The sequence below is a fragment of the Solanum lycopersicum genome, chromosome 11 (genome assembly GCF_036512215.1).
Source record: "Solanum lycopersicum chromosome 11, SLM_r2.1".
In the NCBI taxonomy this organism is placed as follows: domain Eukaryota; kingdom Viridiplantae; phylum Streptophyta; class Magnoliopsida; order Solanales; family Solanaceae; genus Solanum; species Solanum lycopersicum.
This window is the reverse complement of record NC_090810.1, coordinates 5,943,820-5,963,335: the sequence shown is the minus strand read 5'-3', so window position 1 is coordinate 5,963,335 and position 19,516 is coordinate 5,943,820. Positions and strand designations below refer to the sequence as shown.

At 30.7% G+C, this 19,516-nt stretch overlaps 2 protein-coding genes across 3 annotated transcripts; one reads left to right on the top strand and one right to left on the bottom strand.

The window, feature by feature from the left end:
* The first annotated feature begins 3,338 nt into the window (after window positions 1–3,338).
* Window positions 3,339–7,496, top strand: LOC101260293 (heterogeneous nuclear ribonucleoprotein 1). The gene is made up of 4 exons (XM_004250231.4): window positions 3,339–3,712; window positions 4,321–4,543; window positions 5,366–6,527; window positions 6,967–7,496. Exons 2-4 carry the CDS (start codon window positions 4,322–4,324, stop codon window positions 6,978–6,980), a joined length of 1,398 nt encoding a protein of 465 aa, XP_004250279.1. The 5' UTR covers window positions 3,339–3,712; window position 4,321; the 3' UTR covers window positions 6,981–7,496.
* Window positions 7,497–11,284: 3,788 nt separating this feature from the next.
* LOC101259801 (ras-related protein RABA5a) lies at window positions 11,285–15,634 on the bottom strand. Of its 2 annotated transcripts, none has more exons than XM_004250229.5 (4): window positions 15,326–15,634; window positions 12,835–12,922; window positions 11,990–12,676; window positions 11,285–11,830 (listed from the first exon to the last, which is right to left on the bottom strand). In XM_004250229.5, exons 3-4 carry the CDS (start codon window positions 12,327–12,329, stop codon window positions 11,493–11,495), a joined length of 678 nt encoding a protein of 225 aa, XP_004250277.1. In that variant the 5' UTR covers window positions 12,330–12,676; window positions 12,835–12,922; window positions 15,326–15,634; the 3' UTR covers window positions 11,285–11,492. The 2 variants fall into 2 exon arrangements, with proteins under 2 accessions (XP_004250277.1, XP_019066642.1); XM_019211097.3 differs by lacking the exon at window positions 15,326–15,634 and adding an exon at window positions 14,268–14,593.
* Between the last annotated feature and the right edge of the window lie 3,882 nt (window positions 15,635–19,516).

Sequence of the window (19,516 nt, the reverse complement as noted above, 5' to 3'; positions counted from 1 at the left end):
TTTTATTTTACCCTTTTAGCTCCAAACTCTTATTTTTAATCACTTTTATCATCCACTAGGCATTAAGTACATCCTTCGAGGGCATTTCATTCGAGTACTTCTCATATATATGATATATTCAAAAAATAGTGAAACTATTATTAAATCTCTTGGGGACGTAAATAATAAGGTTATATATTATCAAGATAATTTTTAAAAAATATTTATAATTCCATCACAATACTCAACGATAACAATAATTGTTGACTTGTAAGATTAGAAAGTCTTAACAATACTCAGAATTTCTTTTTTTAAAAAAAAAAAAAAAAAAAGTTGTCACTAAAATAAAGGGATGGTTGGTAAGTTACTGTAAATTAGTTGTCATTTTGAGTTTCTTAATATATATACATATATAGTACTCATATATAAAATATAAATATAAGTATAATATTCTTTTTTTTGTGTGTGTATTTTGATTAAATCTAAGTCTACCTGTTTTTATTCCTTTTTTAGATGAATAGGCAAACAAGGAATCCAATCTGTCCAACACACATTTCCCACTTTCTTCACATTTTTTTATTCAAAAAGTTGAGATAAATAAGTGAGTTTTCATGTTAATTAAATAAAATTCTTATCTTATTCCAAACGCAGTATAAAAGCTATTTCATTTTTTAAATATTATAGCTTTTGTCATATATCTGTTATATCTAAAGTCTAATCTTGATCCCTTAATTATTAGTAGTAGTATTAAGTTACTGGTCCATCTATCTTCAATTAGTTAAAAATAATATAAAAATATGAATGGTTAAATTTAGATTATTTTAAAAATAATGTTATCGTCAAATTTTAAGTAACAATACGAACTTCACTTGAAATAATTTACAATATAACTCAATAATTTTGTTAAAAATCATGATATAGCAAAAGGGTAAAATTTATTCGCATCGAATATTTACATCAATTCAGTACATGCACGTCACATATTTAAATTTACAGTTTATTTTACTCAGTATTAATTAATTAATATGTACTTTACTTTATTAAATTACGTAATAATAGATTTTCGTGTAAATACCGATGCGAATATATTTTTTCCAATAAGTGTTATTTTTTTTTTTGTATATCCTGCTGTACTTGAAGGCTTTTGTGATGCGGATTGGAACACTTTGTCAGGTGATTCCTGTTCTACAACTGGTTATGTCTTTACTTTAGGTGGTGGTGCTGTTTGTTGGAGATCAAAAAAACAAACTATAATTGCCAACTCTACCATGGAGGCTGAACTAATTGCTTTAGCTTCAGCTAGTGAGGAAGCGAATTGGTTAAGAGATTTATTGTTTCAAATTCCTTATTTTGAAAAACCAATTCCTCCTATTTTAATTCATTGTGATAGCACCGCTGCAATTGGTAGAGTTCAAAACCGTTATTACAACGGTAAATCCAGACCTATAAGGAGGAAACACAGTAATGTAAGATCGTATTTGACAAATGGTACCATTAATGTTGATTATGTCAAATCTTGTGATAATCTTGCAGATCCTCTTACAAAGGGAGTAATGGAGGAATTAAGAATGAAATACATTGATGGATAACCAATCCTAATGGATGATGTAGAAGTCATCCATTCTTATAACTCCAAAATAAAGCAATTTAATATATTAAATATTAATATTAAAATGCTAATAACCTAACATATATGTATATATATATAAAGTTATTATTGTTTTAAAAAAAAAGGTTTTTGACGTAGCATGTGACTTGGTCCATATTTTTTGTGTTTTGGTTCATGCCTTTCCACCACATGAAGGGATAATGGAAGCTTGGTATAATTGCATTATTTTTTAATTAATTAACTTCATTTTATTTATAATTAAATAAAGAGTACAAAATTATAAGTCTTCCTTTGCCCCCTTTTTAAAAAAATAATATTTTTACGTTGGTAAATATTGACTTATAGTATATTAAGCGAATTTTATATTTATAAAATATCACATAAATTAATATGATACATATGTTTTTAGATTTTCAATGATGATAATTAAAAAAAGAACAAATTCGTGGAGATTTTGATTATTTATGTTTCTAAAATTTGATATTTTTACCATATAAAGGTAACTCTTGTAAATGATTAATGGTTATTAAAGAAGCAATTTGTGCCTAATATAGAAGCTAATTCTCAAGGTTCTTAGGCAATTACTATTATATTAATTATTGTTAGTGGATAAGATTTTCAAGATATTATATAACATATGTCAAGTAATTTAGGGATAATAAAATTTTTGGTACTTCTGTTAATCGTTTTTGGTAATTATTTATGAATTATGATAAAGTAAGTAATTTTTTTTCCTTACATCACATAGGAGATGGCATGATTGATATCGTAACTAGAGATATTTCGATTAAAGCCTTAAAAATTAAAAATATCATTTTTAGTAAATATATTTAATGAATTTAAATTAGTTGAATTAATAAATTTTAAATATTAAAAGTTATAAAATGATCGTTAAAAAAATTAAGTTCTTTAGTACTATTAAGAAAAACCAAATATATATACACACACCATAGGAGTTGAAAATTTCTCTTATTTGTTTCCTATATATATATATATATATATATATATATATAGAAGAAAATATAGGTAAAAATATGAAGAAAAAAAAAGAAATGGTAATAAGAAGAATGTAAGACAAATTGTCTGAAATATTGAAAATCAGTGGACTCAATATCAAAAGTATCTGATAAATAATTAATTAATCCATAATAATGAAAAAAAAAAGAAGAAATTTTACTTGAAGTAAATGTGTATTTGTTAGCTAGTTAATTTCTTTTTTTTATTTGGTTTATTAGTTCAAATTTGATTAATTTAAATTCATGTATCATATCGGTTATTTTTTAGGGTGACACTTTTAATATGATTCTTTTCATATTCATAACTTAGGTTTGAGATTTCTAATTAAGGGTGTTGCTCATATTTCACACGTGCAGTACTCACATTAAAATTCGATTAATCTGAATTCACGTATTGCATTAATCATTTAAGGCAACCTAACATAATTTTTTTATACTCAAAATTTAAATTAGAGATCTTTAGATAAGGGTGTGGTTAAGTTAATTTCATTTTTTGGTTTGTATATTTTTTTGGAGGAGACTCAAGCAAAATAATTTTTTATATACTCAAATATGAGTTTTCTAGTCAAAGGGTGTTACTCATATTTTCTTACTCGACATTCGATACTTTCATTAGAGTCCGACAAATTCGAACTCATGCATTACATGAGCCAATTTGAGGGTGAAAAAAAATCATTTTTTAAATTCAAAAATATATTTATATAAAACAATATAAAAAGTCATCATCATCTTCCATTGTCTCCTCTAAGCTTTCTATATTTTCTCTCACACACAATATATTATACAAAAAAAAAATGTATATATATAAAATATATATATAAATATATATATAGAGATAGAGAGTGTTAGCCATTTCAGATGTAAATCAATCTTTCTTACACCACACTCTCTTTTCTCTCTTACCTTTTTCCTCTCATTCCCTTCTTCTCCTTCCTCTCTCTCTCTTTTGCTAAAAAATAAAAACTCCATTTTTGTGTTTTGGTGAATTTAGAACGTTTAGAGAGGAAAAAGAGAGGGCCTTTTAAGCCCCTCTTTCTATATATGCCTCTCTAATCGATCTTGAATAACACCCATTTCTCTTCTTGTAGCCTTCTTTCATCATCTATTGGTAAAAAAACAATCTTTGATTCATGTTTTATGTTTAAAGTTTTAATCTTTTTGACTTTATTTGAGGATTTTGGCTTGTGGGTGTGTTGATTTATGGTTCTATACTGTATAGTTTCATGTTTTATGTTATAAAGTTTTGATCTTTATGGCTTTGTAGAGAATTCTGGATTGTGGGTCTGTTGATTCTTGGTTTATTGTTCATGTTTTTATGAAAAGTTTTGATCTTTATGGCTTTTGGATGGATTGATCTTTGATCTGTTGAAGATCAGATGATCTATTGTTGTATTGGAATCTGTTGTTTAGATGCAGTTTTCTTTTTGATGTTTACTTAATCTGCATTTTGATGTTTCATATTGAATTGTTGTATTGATGGGGGTAAAGTAATGGATTCTTGATTGGTAAGGTTGTTAGAATAGTTGAACTTGAATTATCCAATTGTAAGTTTGTTGTTGAGATCCTTTGTAATGCTTTTTTACTGTGTGAAGTTAGTGATCAGATGTTTGGTTTGAAGAGAGTTGTTTTTAACACTTTGGAGTATTGATCTATTGATATGATTTATGTTTAGTTTTATAATAATGATTATGAGTGGTGGTACCTTTTGATGTGTAGAATGGAAATGGAGCCTGGAAAATTGTTTGTTGGTGGAATTTCTTGGGACACTAATGAAGATCGTCTCAAAGAATATTTCCAAGCTTTTGGTGATGTGATTGAAGCTGTGATAATGAAAGATCGGATCACTGGTCGTGCTCGTGGTTTTGGTTTTGTTGTTTTTGCAGACCCTTCTGTTGCCGAAAGAGTTGTGAAGGAAAAACACATAATTGATGGTAGAACTGTAAGTTACATGTACCTAATATCTGGAGTATGTTCAGTACTTTGTTCATTTGGATTTATTGATATTGAAACTGTTGAACGATTTATGATGAAGGCTCTCAGATGGTTTGTCAGAAAATAATTTAGGCTTAACTTCGAATTTTACTTGTGATGTTTTCTGATGATTATGATCAATGTGATGTGCAAACTGTTATTAGTTCATGAACAATGTCGTAGCAGCACTGCCAATGAAGAAATTGATGATTCAATCTAATAGGGCAGCCCGGTGCATAAAGCTTTCCGCATTAGCAAACTTCAAGGATGTGATGCACCCTAATGCAAGCATTTTTATGGCCACCTCCACGGCTCAAACCATTGACCTATATGTCACAGAGGCAACTTCACCGTTGCTCCGTGTCTCCCCTTTGATTGATTCAATTTGATCAGTGTTCAATATCACCACAGTTAATGTGATTGGCTCTATATGTTTTAAATTGAACTTGTTAAGTTGACTAGCTTGAGATGAGCTGAACTGAATCGACAGTTCAAACTATCAAATGTTGCATGAAATGAAATGATGGAAATAATTAAATCTTTGAAATAGTACATGGAGACGTAGACAAGAAGCACGGCTAATGCAAGCAAGCAGATTTAGTTGTAGGAATTTAGCTATGACCCCTTTTCAGTCTTCTTGGAGTTTCTTATCAATTACCAAAAAAACTTGTATGTGTAGTAAGTTAATTAAAGTTATAAGAATGAGTTTCTGCTTAAGGACTTACGATAACTTGCTAACTGTTATGGAAAACGAATGTAAACATTTTTACTGTTTCCCTTTGATCTCCAGGTAGAGGCAAAGAAGGCTGTTCCAAGAGATGATCAACACATTACCAGAAACAATGGTAGTATGCAGGGTTCTCCAGGTCCAGCTCGCACTAAAAAGATTTTTGTTGGAGGTTTGGCATCCTCAGTCACCGAGAGTGACTTCAAGAATTACTTTGATCAATTTGGGACGATCACCGATGTTGTAGTAATGTATGATCACAACACACAAAGGCCTAGAGGCTTTGGATTTATTACTTTTGACTCAGAGGAGGCAGTTGATAAAGTTCTATACAAGGCGTTTCATGAACTTAACGGTAAGATGGTTGAGGTTAAACGTGCAGTACCCAAAGAGCTGTCACCTAGTCCAGCCCGAAGCCCATTTAATGGACAGAACTATGGTCTTAATAGGGTTAACAATTTGCTTAATGCATATACCCAAGGTTACGTTCCAAGCTCGATTGGAAATTATGGAATGAGAATGGAAGGTAGATACAGTCCTCTTACTGCTGGTCGAAATGGATATTCATCCTTTAATCCTGCTGACTTTAACTTGCCGTCAGGCATGGACTCCACATTGAACCTAAATTATGGTGGAAATGGAAATTTTGGTTCTAATTATGGACGTGGATTCAATTCCTTATACAATGGGAATTCAAACAGGTTCAACGGTCCTGTCGGGTTTGCCCCTGGAAGGGTTGGAAGCAGTTCAATGTTGAATTCAGTAGGATGGAACCTGTGGGACAATGAGAGTCTTAATTATGGAACAAATTCTGCCAACTCTACTGATTTCGTTGGTTCTGGAAGTGGGGCTGCGGGATATGGTACGTTGGGGGGTCTCGGAACAATCTGGGGTTCCTCCTCAATTTCGGGTCAAGGTGGAGGAAATGGTTCTTTTGGAACTGGCAACATTGCTAACAGTGGCGAAGCAGTTGGGACAGGGTATGGACGAAACTCAGGAAGCAATGCTGTCAATACATCACCTTATTCCTCAGCAAAAGACATTCCTGCTGGAGCTTTTGGGAACTTGTATGGTAATACTGTAGGTGCTTCGTTCTATGAGGACTCAGCCTGGCGTTCAACATCTCCAGAACTAGATGACTCTGCATCCTTTGGTTATGGACTTGGGAACGCAGAGTCACTTGGTTATGTTGGTGGTTATAGTGTTGCAAATAGATCAAATAAAGGTAAGAAACTCCTCATTTTTAACTTTTAGTTAATTGTCATGATGTCTTTCTAATGGATGCACTAAACGGTCTGCCACAAAACTTACTCACACATCATTGCTCCTACTGAAAAAAGCGCAGCCCGGAGTACTTAGCTCCCCTATGCACGGGGTATGTGCATTAAGGGTCTATCAGATGCAGCCTTACCTTGCATTTCTCCTGCATTCACCCTGACAGGCTAACCCGAGCTTACCCACATTCTTAACCATTCATGGGCTCAAGTTGGTTTTGGCAATCCTAATCTGAGCTGCAATTTGGTAATGACACACCATGAACTAAGCTAGAACCAAAGAACACACAACGATGATTTTGTTTCTTGCTATGCTTATACATATGCATTGACCGATTTGTTTCATTTGCATAACAGTTAACTTACATATGCTCGTGATTTGTGATTCAGGAATTGCTGCCTAGGAAGATTTATCGTATGGAAGCTTGGATTTAAGAATGCTTAATATAGGTGGAAAATACAGCTTGAGCTAAAGTTGTGGATGTGGATTACTACTCGTATTCTGTTTGAAGAAATACTTCAGTCTAGAGGTACATTCACTTAGAGCTAATTCAGTACCTGCTATAGAAAGAACTTCTCCCAATCGACGTTTACAAAAGAAAGGGACTTCTCGTGTAAGGTTTGAACGTAGATTGTTTAGTATAGAACTTTTCATTTTCTTTGCCTTTTTTTCCTTGTCCCTTGCATATGGTTGAGATGTAAAATTGGATAGCGGAATATACTTACGAGATAATTGTTCCATTACATTATCTGATGAAAAACAATGCAACGTAAAAGCAGATTGTTCGTCCCTTCATCGGATTCTTTTCTTCTTTATTCTTTTCTTTGTTTTCATACTGTAATGCTCCAGCAAACTTGCTGGTGGTTGTTGAAATTTATCTCAATTTCTATCAATTTTTCAGCTTATTTAGTGTATAAAACTTGTGTGACAAATGCTTTCTATATATGTTCTTAAATGATATTTTTATCTCTTATAATCTCATTTTCATCCCACATACTTTTTGTAGTACCCTTCTTGTTTGTCCACATAGAGGTTTGACTATTATAACGTCGTTTGTTTGGATATTTTTTTTTGCTGCTACAGCAAACATGTAATGTAACATAACATGAAAAATATTCGAACGTTATACGAAATATTGTTATAGAGATATTGGAAAGGTCTTCCTCAATTATTGAAGTAGACAATTCATGCATAACCATCCCTCATGTGTTTATTCATTGTATGTCCAAGTCTTGTTTTATGGTTGAGGCTTTGATTTTTCGGATGGTCATTCAATGAATAGTTATTATTTCAAAACGTCGCTTTATTTGTTCAGGAGCAGTTAGAATGAAAAGAAATAGGACTTTTGCTTTTTGAGATAATAACTTCTCTCTTCAAATTTATATGACATGTTTTTCTGTCTGTTTCGAAAAGAATATCACATTCCTTCCTTATCCTTAGTAAAATTATTTATAGCCATTAAAATAGCCGAGTGTTTTGGATTGCAAATTTCAAGTCTTATTTTTTCTTAAACTAAATATCAAGTTAAATTATGTCACATAAAGAAAGTATTAGATTAGCGATTATCCAAGTAATATTGGCCTCAATTAATTGAAACTTAGGAATTTTGCATAAATATCCGATCATGGGACCATAATCTTTTGTTCTCATTTATGGAAAAATTTTAATTATGCAATATATAAGATTTCATATGGTTGAAGTTCAATCGCTCAATCGTATTTGTCTGATCTTCATACATTACGAACATCATATGTGTAAAATTGTTTTGAAGTAAAAAATGTGGATAAATTTTGAGAAAACCAAATACAAAGTAAATAGCAAAGTTTGATTACTTTGTCCGATACTTGTAGTAATTGTCTTGAAATCATCCATTGAAGAGAGAATTTTGGATTATCAATCCCTAAAAAAGGTTTTAAGAACAACAACAAATTAATAATATTTTAAAAAACAGTAAAATCATTAAGCAAATAATAAAGAATATGATAAATATGAATACCCAAATCAATGTTAATCTTCAAATCTAATCTTGAAACGAAAGTAAAAAAAAATAATCGAAAATAAAAATATATTGAATCTGAAAATCTGAGGATATTTGATTTGGATTAATCTTAAAGAAAGAAATTGAAAAAAGCATAATTAAAGGACTTTAGCATCTAGCCAATTACCAAAATATAGGGCCCGTGTAACCTATGACAGAAAAAACATGATTTGTATCATAATATTTTTTTTATTTTTAAAATAATGACATTTTTGACATGTTTACTACTCCCTCTGTCCTTACTTGTCCATATTTTCTCTTTTAGATGTTCCTATTTACTTGTTCATTTTGACAAATCAAGAAAAGACAATTTTTTCTTCCTTTTATACCTCATTTAAACTTTTTGAAAATTTCATAGTTTTAATTCATCCTTTTTGAAACCATATTTAATAAGGGTAAGATTGTAACTTCACTATGTTAATTATTGTTATCTTAATATGTGTGTCTTTTATAAAGTGAACAACTAAATAGGGACAGAAAAATAATATTATTAAAATACGGAGATTATCACTAAATAATTTTATTTTTTAACTAGTTAGCTAAATTTTCCTAAAATAAAATTTAAAAAAAATAAAAATGTTAAGAGGCCCATGAAGATGTGTGGATAAAGAGTGGATCCCACATATTTGATCAGCGGTCCATGGGCTAAGTGGCCCACTAACGAATTATAAGCAAATCGACACTACGTAATGGGCATCTTGTGGATTGTGTATGCCATATTTTTTCTCAAAATAATTACGTGTCTGAATCATTCGATCATCTAATTTTATAAAATATTTTTGAAATTATATAAACTTCATACTAAATCAACATATATTATAAACAACATGTATATATTTGATGGTGTATACATTGTCTTTATTTCAACAATTAAACTAGTTAGTTGAATGATATATATATCTATTAACTCCCTTTCTATATATATTGTTTTTTTGTCAATTTTTGTAAAGTAAAAAAAAAAGTTTAAAAATTCCCTAAAATGTGTGGTCAAATATATACTCTTATCCTTATCTTGTGGCTCCATTTACACCTTGGTCTTCCTTCTATTTATTTGCTTTTATATAATTTTAAATCAAAAAGTACATAAAAAGATACTGACTTCTATATTCTTATTTATTATTTCATATTCAAAATATCATGAAATGATATGTTGAAAATCTTAGTCAAGAATAATTTCGGAGAAGTGAAAATAACTATACTGAAATAATAGTTATGCCTTAGTCGCAATAAGTCAGAATCAGATATATAAATTTTTATTTATAATATATTATCATTTATGGTAAATAAAAACATTCCAAGCAGCTACTATACAATTTTTAACCTTGTTTTAATAAATAAGGCAATATTTTTAACTCTCAAATACGATAATATATTTGGGGAAAAAGAAGATAGATGAATACTATAAGGCATTAATATAGTTCCTCTAAGGACTTAAAATCAAGTGTGTGTAAATTAATCATCAGACAATATGGTGGAATAAATAAAATGCATTCCCTCTTAATAAAAAAATTTAAATTTATACTGTGAATATAAAAAAAATAAATTTAATTTAATCAAATTTCGATATTAGATTAAAGAATATGATAGGACCATAACGTGGGGTGACAAATCAAATCAGTTGACAAATGACAGGGAAATTCATGAATGCATGACATATTTTTTAATGAAAGCAAATAAATTATTACTATATTGCTAAGTTTCAACATCAGAATAAGGACCAGAATTTATTTTATTTTTCTTCCTTTTTTTTTAGAGTTCGAAAGAATAATTTGATTTAAAGACAAGTTATATTAAGATTAATTATAATGGAATAAATTATGATGTGATTAGTTATATTGAGATTATTTTTTAATGATTGTTTGTTTTGTCAAATATGCATGACATAATTTTTAAGAGTAAGTTGTGATTTTTTTTTATGACAAGGAAAATTCGCAGTTGCTATCACATAATAAAACCTCCGTTTCTATGCAATAGCTCGCAAACCACATAGGAGAAAGTAACCCGCATCCGACAAGCTTGATGCGACGAGCTCGACCCAGAAGGCAAACCCTTACTTTCGCTGGCAAGAGGTTTGAACTTGAGACCTCCAACGTGGAAGCTCAAACCACTGGACCACCCCGAAGGGTCAGTTGAACGTTTACATATATGCTCTCTAAGAATTCTAAGAATAAGTTGTTTATTTATAAAAGGAAGTTTAAGGAGGTAACTTTGTTATTTTACATTTTTATCCCATAATGTTATCCCGAAATTAATACAAATCACAAGAAAACTTATCTCAGCCATAATTATTAATCTTGGGATAACTTATCCCACACTTTGTAACCAAATAAAGAATTGAGGGGTACTAAAAAGTTATCCTAAGATTATTTTTCTTTACCCATCACACTAAATGATCCCCTAGAGAATTACTTAACAATAATAGTGTTTAAAAAAAAATTCATCTATCACATGGTAAAATGAAAGAAAGTACAAAAGAATAATAAACGGAGAATACAATATAAATAAAGATCATAAATATGAGAAGTTGCCCCGACCTTCCTCAACACCCCTTGTAGTTTCACAAGAAGCTACGAGTTCATGAGAATCAGGATCTTCGTGTGAGCGAACACGAAGAGCCTGATTCTGGCACATAATATTAGAGAATAAGCATAAATTTGAAAACACGGAGAAAAGAGAAGAATCTGTAGCAATGCATTATACAAAAAAAAAAAACTAACAGCTCAAAAAAGGGTTCTTCTCCACTTAGAATAATTTACATTTTTTTTTTCCTTCTAATGGAAGTTTGTTTTCCCATAGCACAGAAATCAATCTAAACTTGTTTGTTTTTCCCCCCATAATATTTCAAAAGCAACAACAGCAAAAGAATTACAACAGGGATTATGATGAACAGCACCCACCTTTTTTCGCTTGTGTCTCGGCTTCTTGGTTTTCGTCTGCCTGCAAAACCACAGTTTTACCATTTGCCAGACGCCCGGAATCCTTTTTTTGAAGTTCTTGCGATTGCATGACTTTCCGGCTCAAGATATTATAGATCTCTTTAACAACTGTTTGAAAAGCTGCAGTTACATTTGAAGAATCCAAAGCTGATGTTTCTATAAAGAATAGACCTTGTGCCTCTGCTAGGGATTTGCCTTCAGCTGTTGTCACCTCCCTCGCATCTTTGAGATCAGATTTATTTCCAACGAGTATTGTAACCACGTTCATGTCAGAATGAGCTGTCCACACAAATAAAGAAGATCAGCAAAATATACAAATTGCACAACATATCGACATGGAAATAGCTCAAATAAGCGTTTATCAAATTTAAACTGCAGAGTATGCAAGTCAAAACTATTAATAGACAAAGGAGTAAACAACATTGTCATAAAACTTACTCTGAAGTTCATTAAGCCATCGACCAATATTTTCGAAAGTTAGCCGTCTACTAATATCATAAACCAGAAGAGCTCCAACTGCACCTCTGTAATATGCAGAAGTTACTGCCCTAAACCGTTCTTGACCTGCTGTGTCCCATATCTGCGCTTTGACCTCCTTCCCATTTATGTCCAGCTTTTGGGTCTGGAACTCTACTCCAATTGTTGATTTTGAGTTGGGATAGAATTCATCACGAGCAAATCTAGCAAGCAAATTTGATTTCCCAACAGCTGAATCACCAATCAAAACAATCTTGAAAAGGTAATCCTCCGTTTGTGTTTCCTCAGAACGAAACGCCATCTTCTATGTGTAAAATGGCAAGCTAGAACATCATATTTGCTTATTTTGTAGCTAAACAGCAAAAACAAGAAACTTAAAGCACAAACAGGCAGAAGGCCCTCAAGGAAACTTGCAAGGCAATACAAGCATATATAAGACAAAACACTTCCACTTAGGAATTGGTTTAAGAAGAGAAGAAAGGAATCTCAGATAATACAAGTTGTATAATGAAAGGTGAAGAAGGACTAGGTAATATAGAATAAGGATTTTCTATCAACCCTGTACTAAACTTCTTCCAGCCGCTGCACCACTGGGTAACTCTTTCCTATTTTATTCAGCCCTCTAACGGACAGCTTATAAAAAAGTACCTGCATAAGAAGAAAAAAAGATAGAAACTTGAAACATCAGCAAAGCATCCAGTCTACACTTAGCTTTCCCATAAAACAATGAGTCATTCTTCTGCAACGTTCTTCAATAGGATATAGTCTGATTATAATTAACATATGTAAGGGAAAGGAAATTATACAAGACTAATTAGCTGTCGCTCATCTAGTGCCCCGTCCTTGCCGCCTCTCACTTCCCTTGCTTCTTTTGCAGACCTTTTAAACGCAAACCTAGAAGAAAAATGAAGGGAAGTATTACCATAAGACTTAACACAAAATTGTGCTTGCAGAAATCATTTCTGGTTGTTAACATAATATAAGAAACCGAAAATTGTTATCTCCAAAATATTCCACTAATTCAAAACCAAGTCACACCAAAGACAAATTACTCCCTAATACTGCAAAAGGTCAACTAGTTATTGTGTACACTATCTGCATTGGCTTTTTCTTCTTTTCTCTTTTGCCACTTCTTAAGGATAAGGGGGTTTGAATAAAGAGGGGAAAGGGTGGAATTTGAGATAGATGGGAGATAATTCTCAGGGAAATAGTAATATGTATGGACTGCAAACAATGATCATTAAACACTGATGCTCAAAAAGTTTGCTAACTGTCAGAAACCACATGAGAAAGACACACAACAGAAAGGTAAGTGTCAACAGAAGAAGATTAATATTTCCTCTTGCTCTCCAGCAGCAGGGAAGGGGAGGAGTTGAGGAGGTTCCCTCTCAAAAACGGAAATGGATACTTGAAAAGGGAAGCTAAGTGTATAGCATTCAATAGAAAGGGATAAAACTGCAAACCAAATTACTAAAGTTATCATGCAGTAAGGGCTTTTAACAACATACAAGGCATACAAGATCTGATGACACCAGAAGAACATATAATGCCCATAGGTTGAAGCAAACAAAATACTCCAATTTCACTTATATAGTCTAAACATTGTCTATGAAAAATCAAGAATATTTGCCTAAATATTTGTAATATAACAAAAAATTAACCAGTGGTAATATCCGTTAAGCCACATTTAATCCCTACAATGTACTTAATGATGACACCTGTACCTTGAAAAACGATTTTCACAGTTCACAAAGTGCTCTCTCGCTAGTCTTGCGAGATGTCAAAGATCTAACTTTGAGCAATAATTGTTAATACTCAAGTGCAGTATTACACTGTGTTACTAGTTTTTGACAAGTATCGTACAGTGATATTGTAGTTTTCCATTTCCTCACGCCCTAAAATTAGAACCTTGTCACTAGATGTTGATTGCCCTAGTTTAGGTTCTATGATGGATAAAGCCTTTTCAAGTCAAAAAAATACCCAAATACAACCTTCAGAGTTCAGAAAGAACTAACAGATAGTATAAATAAAAAGTCTTTTTATCAAGGTAGCTGCATACACCTCATCCACAAAATACACCATCAGAAGACCCCAACATTCATGAATACAAAACAGTCACTATCTACATGTAAAATATGTTGACCAAGAAGGGAAATTGATCCAAGGGAAAGTAGGATTCTACAATGCATTTTATGACTTCACTCGATAAAGGCTATAAATTGAGGGACATTCTGGTGACCTGAAGGCAAAAATCAAGCTTATGAGATGGGTCACAAAGACCATGTAGTTTTTTAATCCAGGCCAACTTGTGTGCAACTTGACTAATCCACCACATACCAGCTACCTTCCAGTTATTACAAGTATCAGTATCTAGCTAAGCTTAGACAAATGGGAAGAAATCACATAGTGCATAAGTTGGGATATTAACACCGGTCTCAACATGGCCAGCTAAACCACACCCTTGATCGCTAGTTACAAAGACTATATATAAACAGGTGAAGCGATTTCCTATACGGGACCCACGTAGTTTGTAATTTCAATAATAAAAGCTGCACTTGCATAGATATCTACAACAAAGTTAATGAGGTCAGATAAACAAAGACTTTTAGCAAGTAGACTTTGAAAATGTCAGGTCAATATGTAATCCTCCATTTGATCATGCCACACAAAATGTGTTGGTAAACATATCCTAACTGATCTTAATTACTCCTTATCTCATAATGACAATTGGAAAGACTCAACTTTGTACATGACACCACACAATCCCAAAAGTAAACAGTTTTTCTCTGACATCCCAAAACAGTATTTAAGTACCAACATAAACAAATATATCTACCAGACATAATCACAATGAGAAATGACATTATTATTTGGCATTTACCCATTAAAGATAGAAAAGACACATGCTACATTAAGTACAATTACGGGTTGTTTGGTAGCTAGTAAATAAGTAACTTATTCATGTATTATTAACTAGTTTGTTTAGCCATTTAGAAACACGAATAACTAATACATGTACGAATTATGATACCTTATGTGGATAAGTAAAAGATGGAATAACTAATACCTACGTAATTCTAACCAGCTACCAAACAACCCCTTAATTTCCACCATTTTCATAATGCTCCCAAATCAAAAAAAAAAATCAATCTTTCCTTTTTCATGACATTTTTCTACAAGTTCCAACACAAAAAGGGAATTGTTTTCAGTTTTCACCATAACAAGCTTATAAACCAGCATAATGTAACTACAAAATAAACAAAGCAATCAATAAAAAGAAACAATTTTGACACATACCCACTTCTTTATATGACGAAAGGATCTTCCCCTTTTATCAATCTCCCACGATGTGATCAAATCAGAACCGTTTCTAAACCAGATCAATCCCAAAAAAAAAGTTAAAAAGAGTAAAATGTGTTAAAAAACACAGAAATTAAAGGATTGTTTCGATTTTTTTAATGATTTTTGGAGAGATTGGGTTGGGTTTGAAGATCCAGGGGAAGAAAGAAGAAGAAGAAAGAGCAGGAGAGAGAGAGAGAGAAAGAGAAGGGGCCAAAAGGGGGAAGAAAACCAAGATTCTACAAACTGTGCAAATTTGGAAGGAACAGATGGTCACATTAAATGGGCTTTTCTAAATGGGCCGGATCTTTTTTAGTTGGCCCAATTAAATGTACATACATGAGCTTTATCGATCACAGTCTTGACCTCCGATCGAGCTATGAACACGAGTAGATATGTCGTTGGGGTGGGGGGAGGGGTCACTAGACTTGCTTTTTCAATTAATCTTTGGCCGTTTCGTTCAATATCGTGATTGGTGTGAGTTGTAAGGAGTTTTGATCTCGATTTAAGTCCGGACGTCATTTCATTATCGTAATAAAAATAAGTGCACCAGAAGAATTGACAAGTTGCTCCCGATGTGAACTATTTGATATCTGCTATGTGATCCAACTAGTATAATTTCACGTCATTCTAGTGAAGTTAAGAAGAAACTGATATAATTCGTAGTTGTTGATGTTTATATTGATCGATCATAGAAGAAGAAATCATTAATCTGCTTGTTTATTAATTCAGTCAATTTAATCCACGAGAAATCTTATCAAAATATTTGTAACTTTTTTTTTTGTTAGATTATATATTCTCTATTTTAATTTATTTGTCTAGTTATGATTTCACCCGAAGTTTCAGAAAGTAAAAATAATAAATCGTGTGATCTTAAATTAATGATACTAATGATGTATAGTATGTATCAAAATACTTTTAAATCTTACGATCTTTGTAAACTTAAATTAAAAAGTGGTAAGAATCAACATTAATTATAAAACTTAAATAATTTTATGTTAACGCTGCTATAATTTTAACAAACAATAATTTTATATCTTATAATTCAAACATAATAATATATTCAGTTATAAAATTTTGAAAATCAACTTTATATTCAATTATAAATATATCACTCATATTTAAAAATAAAAATAAACATTTAAAATTTAAATTTTACGATCCCTAGCAAGACACATGCATGTTGCCTAGCAAATAAATGTACCTGCAATACTGGCCATGACTGCTGCATACATTTAATGATATGAAATTTATTTCTACACTTTAATGGATTTGATCTTTAAAATACTTAACATTGAATTCATTATATTTTTAAAAATTATAAACTTATCGGTTCAATCTTGTATTTATTAAAATTAACATAAATTGTGGAATAATAAAAAATATTTGTATACACATAACTCCATAATATGTATATAATGGGCTAGATTTTTTGGGCCTTTTGCTTTCTCTATTTTGGGCCCTATAATTTGCACAAAAGGATATATCGATAACATTATTCTCTATTCAATTTAGATGTTTTGTTAATTGGATTATCATTGTCAAAGCTAAAAACAAACAACGATAATCCATATTATATGACTTCATGTTATATGCAATGTAATTGTTGTATCGAGTACTTACAAACGATATGTATTTTACGTATTGTAAGAACAAATATGTCATTTGCTTAAAAATTAGAAAAGAAATTACTTACTACTATGACGACACTGGGTACTCTTTAAGCAATTCATCCATATCTTAACCACACATGAAAAATCATCTTTTTATAACGGGATAATTGTATATAATAGCAAATTAATAACCTAAAATAAATAGAGTAGCTACTGTTTGATTTAATTGTGCCCCATAGCAAATATTTGCCAAAGTTTGCCAGTCGCCTGCCTCTCTCCCAAAACTCTCGCTCGCCACTCTCCCTCTGCTCGCCTCTCTCGCTTTATACAACAAAAGTGTATAAATTGTGTTTTTGTTTTGTATAAAGCGAGAGAAAATTGTATATACACATGCAAAAACATATATCTTCGTGCTATACACTTAATTATACAATTTACAAACATTTTACTTTGATTCAATTGTATACAAATGCAAATCTTATACAAATATTGCAACGAATTATACAATTGTGAATTATACAATTGTAGTGAAATATAATTTTCTCTCGCTTTATACAACAAAAGTGTATAGATTGTGTTTCTGTCTTTATATAAAGTGAGAGAAAAACATATATCTTCTTCCCATACACTTATAATTATACAATATACAAACATTTTACTTCGATTCAATTGTATGCAAAGCAAATTTTATACACATATTGCAGCGAAATAGGCCAGCAAATTATACAATTACGCATTATACAATTGCAGCGAAATATGCCAGCAATTATACAATTGCAGCGAAATATGCCAGCAATTATACAATTGCAGCGAAATAAGCCAGCAAATTATACAATTTAGGCCATTGAATCATACAATTTAGGCCAGTGAATCATACAATTGTATATGTATATCGAGGCCAGCGAATTATACAGTTGTATATGTATAGCGAATTATACAGTTATATGTTTGCTATGGAGCGCAATTATGTAAACTTTGTTGTAGCATAAAAATATGAATTGTTTGTTTGCTATATGTGAAAGTTGTATACATAATTTCGAAAATAACCTCTCTATCTCTACGAGTTAATTGTAAAATTCATGTACATTCTATCCTCCTAAACCCTACTTATAAGATGTCATTATTGTTATTGTTAAGCAATCAACAATGTTTACCTTATTTTATGATTATTGGCATACCTAAAATTCTTCTAAAACAAAATAACCATGATTTCACTTATACCAAATAAAGATGATTAAACATTTACAATATTCAATCAAGTAAGCACCCTAAAAACATAGCAATACAACTTATACTTATCTTCTACACAAATTTAGTAACAATTAAATATGAAGATTCTATGCACATTAGTCTAGTTGTTCTATGATTATTATACATCTCTTAGGTTATTTTATTTTATTGTAAAATACAGTTGTATTGATAGAGCAAAGATTTATATTTATTCCAATTAAACATATATTAACAGTATTGATAGTGCAAAGATTTATATTTATTCTAATTAAAGATATATATTACTTTAATAGTTATATGTTATTTTAATTTGAATATTTGAGATATTGAGGTTAAAGAGTAATGATATTTGTCGTGATAACCTCAATAAATTAGATACGTTGGTATCAAAAGTATAGTTAAATAAATAAAAATATAATATTTTGAATAATTTAAGCTACAAAGGACAAAGTAGAAATGTCAAAAATACTAAAAAACACAATAAACCCCTGAATAAAGGACAAAAGAAATGTCATTTTCTTGACTAATATTACCTTTTATTATGTAAAAAAACAACATGATATGGACCAAAAACCACAAAAAAAGGAAGAAATCATTATTAAAAATAATACGCAATGTGCAATTGCTTAAATATAGATATTTTGAACATAAAAATAAATATTATGTTCTTAATCATGTTTTTATTTTTAAATAAAGAATCTTTTTGTAGTCAACAAGTAACAACCACCCACCTAACAAAAAGAAAAATATTTTCATACGAAAACTGAAATAAAGGTATTTTTTTTTATTTTAAATTTTTTCGAATAACGTTGATATTTTGCTTATAATAAAATTTTATCTAGTCTTAAAGTTAATTGTTTGATAAAAATTAAATCTAAAAAGTTAAAAAATAAAAGTAAAATGGTGCATTTATGATCAAATACAATGGCTTTAAGACAAAATCACAAATACTTTTAAATTTGACCAAAATCGAATCGAAATATTGAATATTTACTCCTAATTTTAGCCCATTTTTAATTAACAATTTATTTTTATATAGATTTTTCAACCTCAAACACGCAAATAACAACACATGTGCTCCTCTTCCATGAATGGTTACATCGTTGAATCTACTCAACAATAAATTTAGAGCCCGATTGGATTGACCAAAAGAAAATAATTTTTAAGTAAAATAAAAAGTTAAATTGAAATGATTTTTTTAAAAAAATAAAAGTAAGAGGAGACATAATTTTGGTTTCTGACTTATTTTAAGTTATTTTTTACCTTGTTAAACACGTTTTAACTTATTTTAAGTCATTTTAAACTT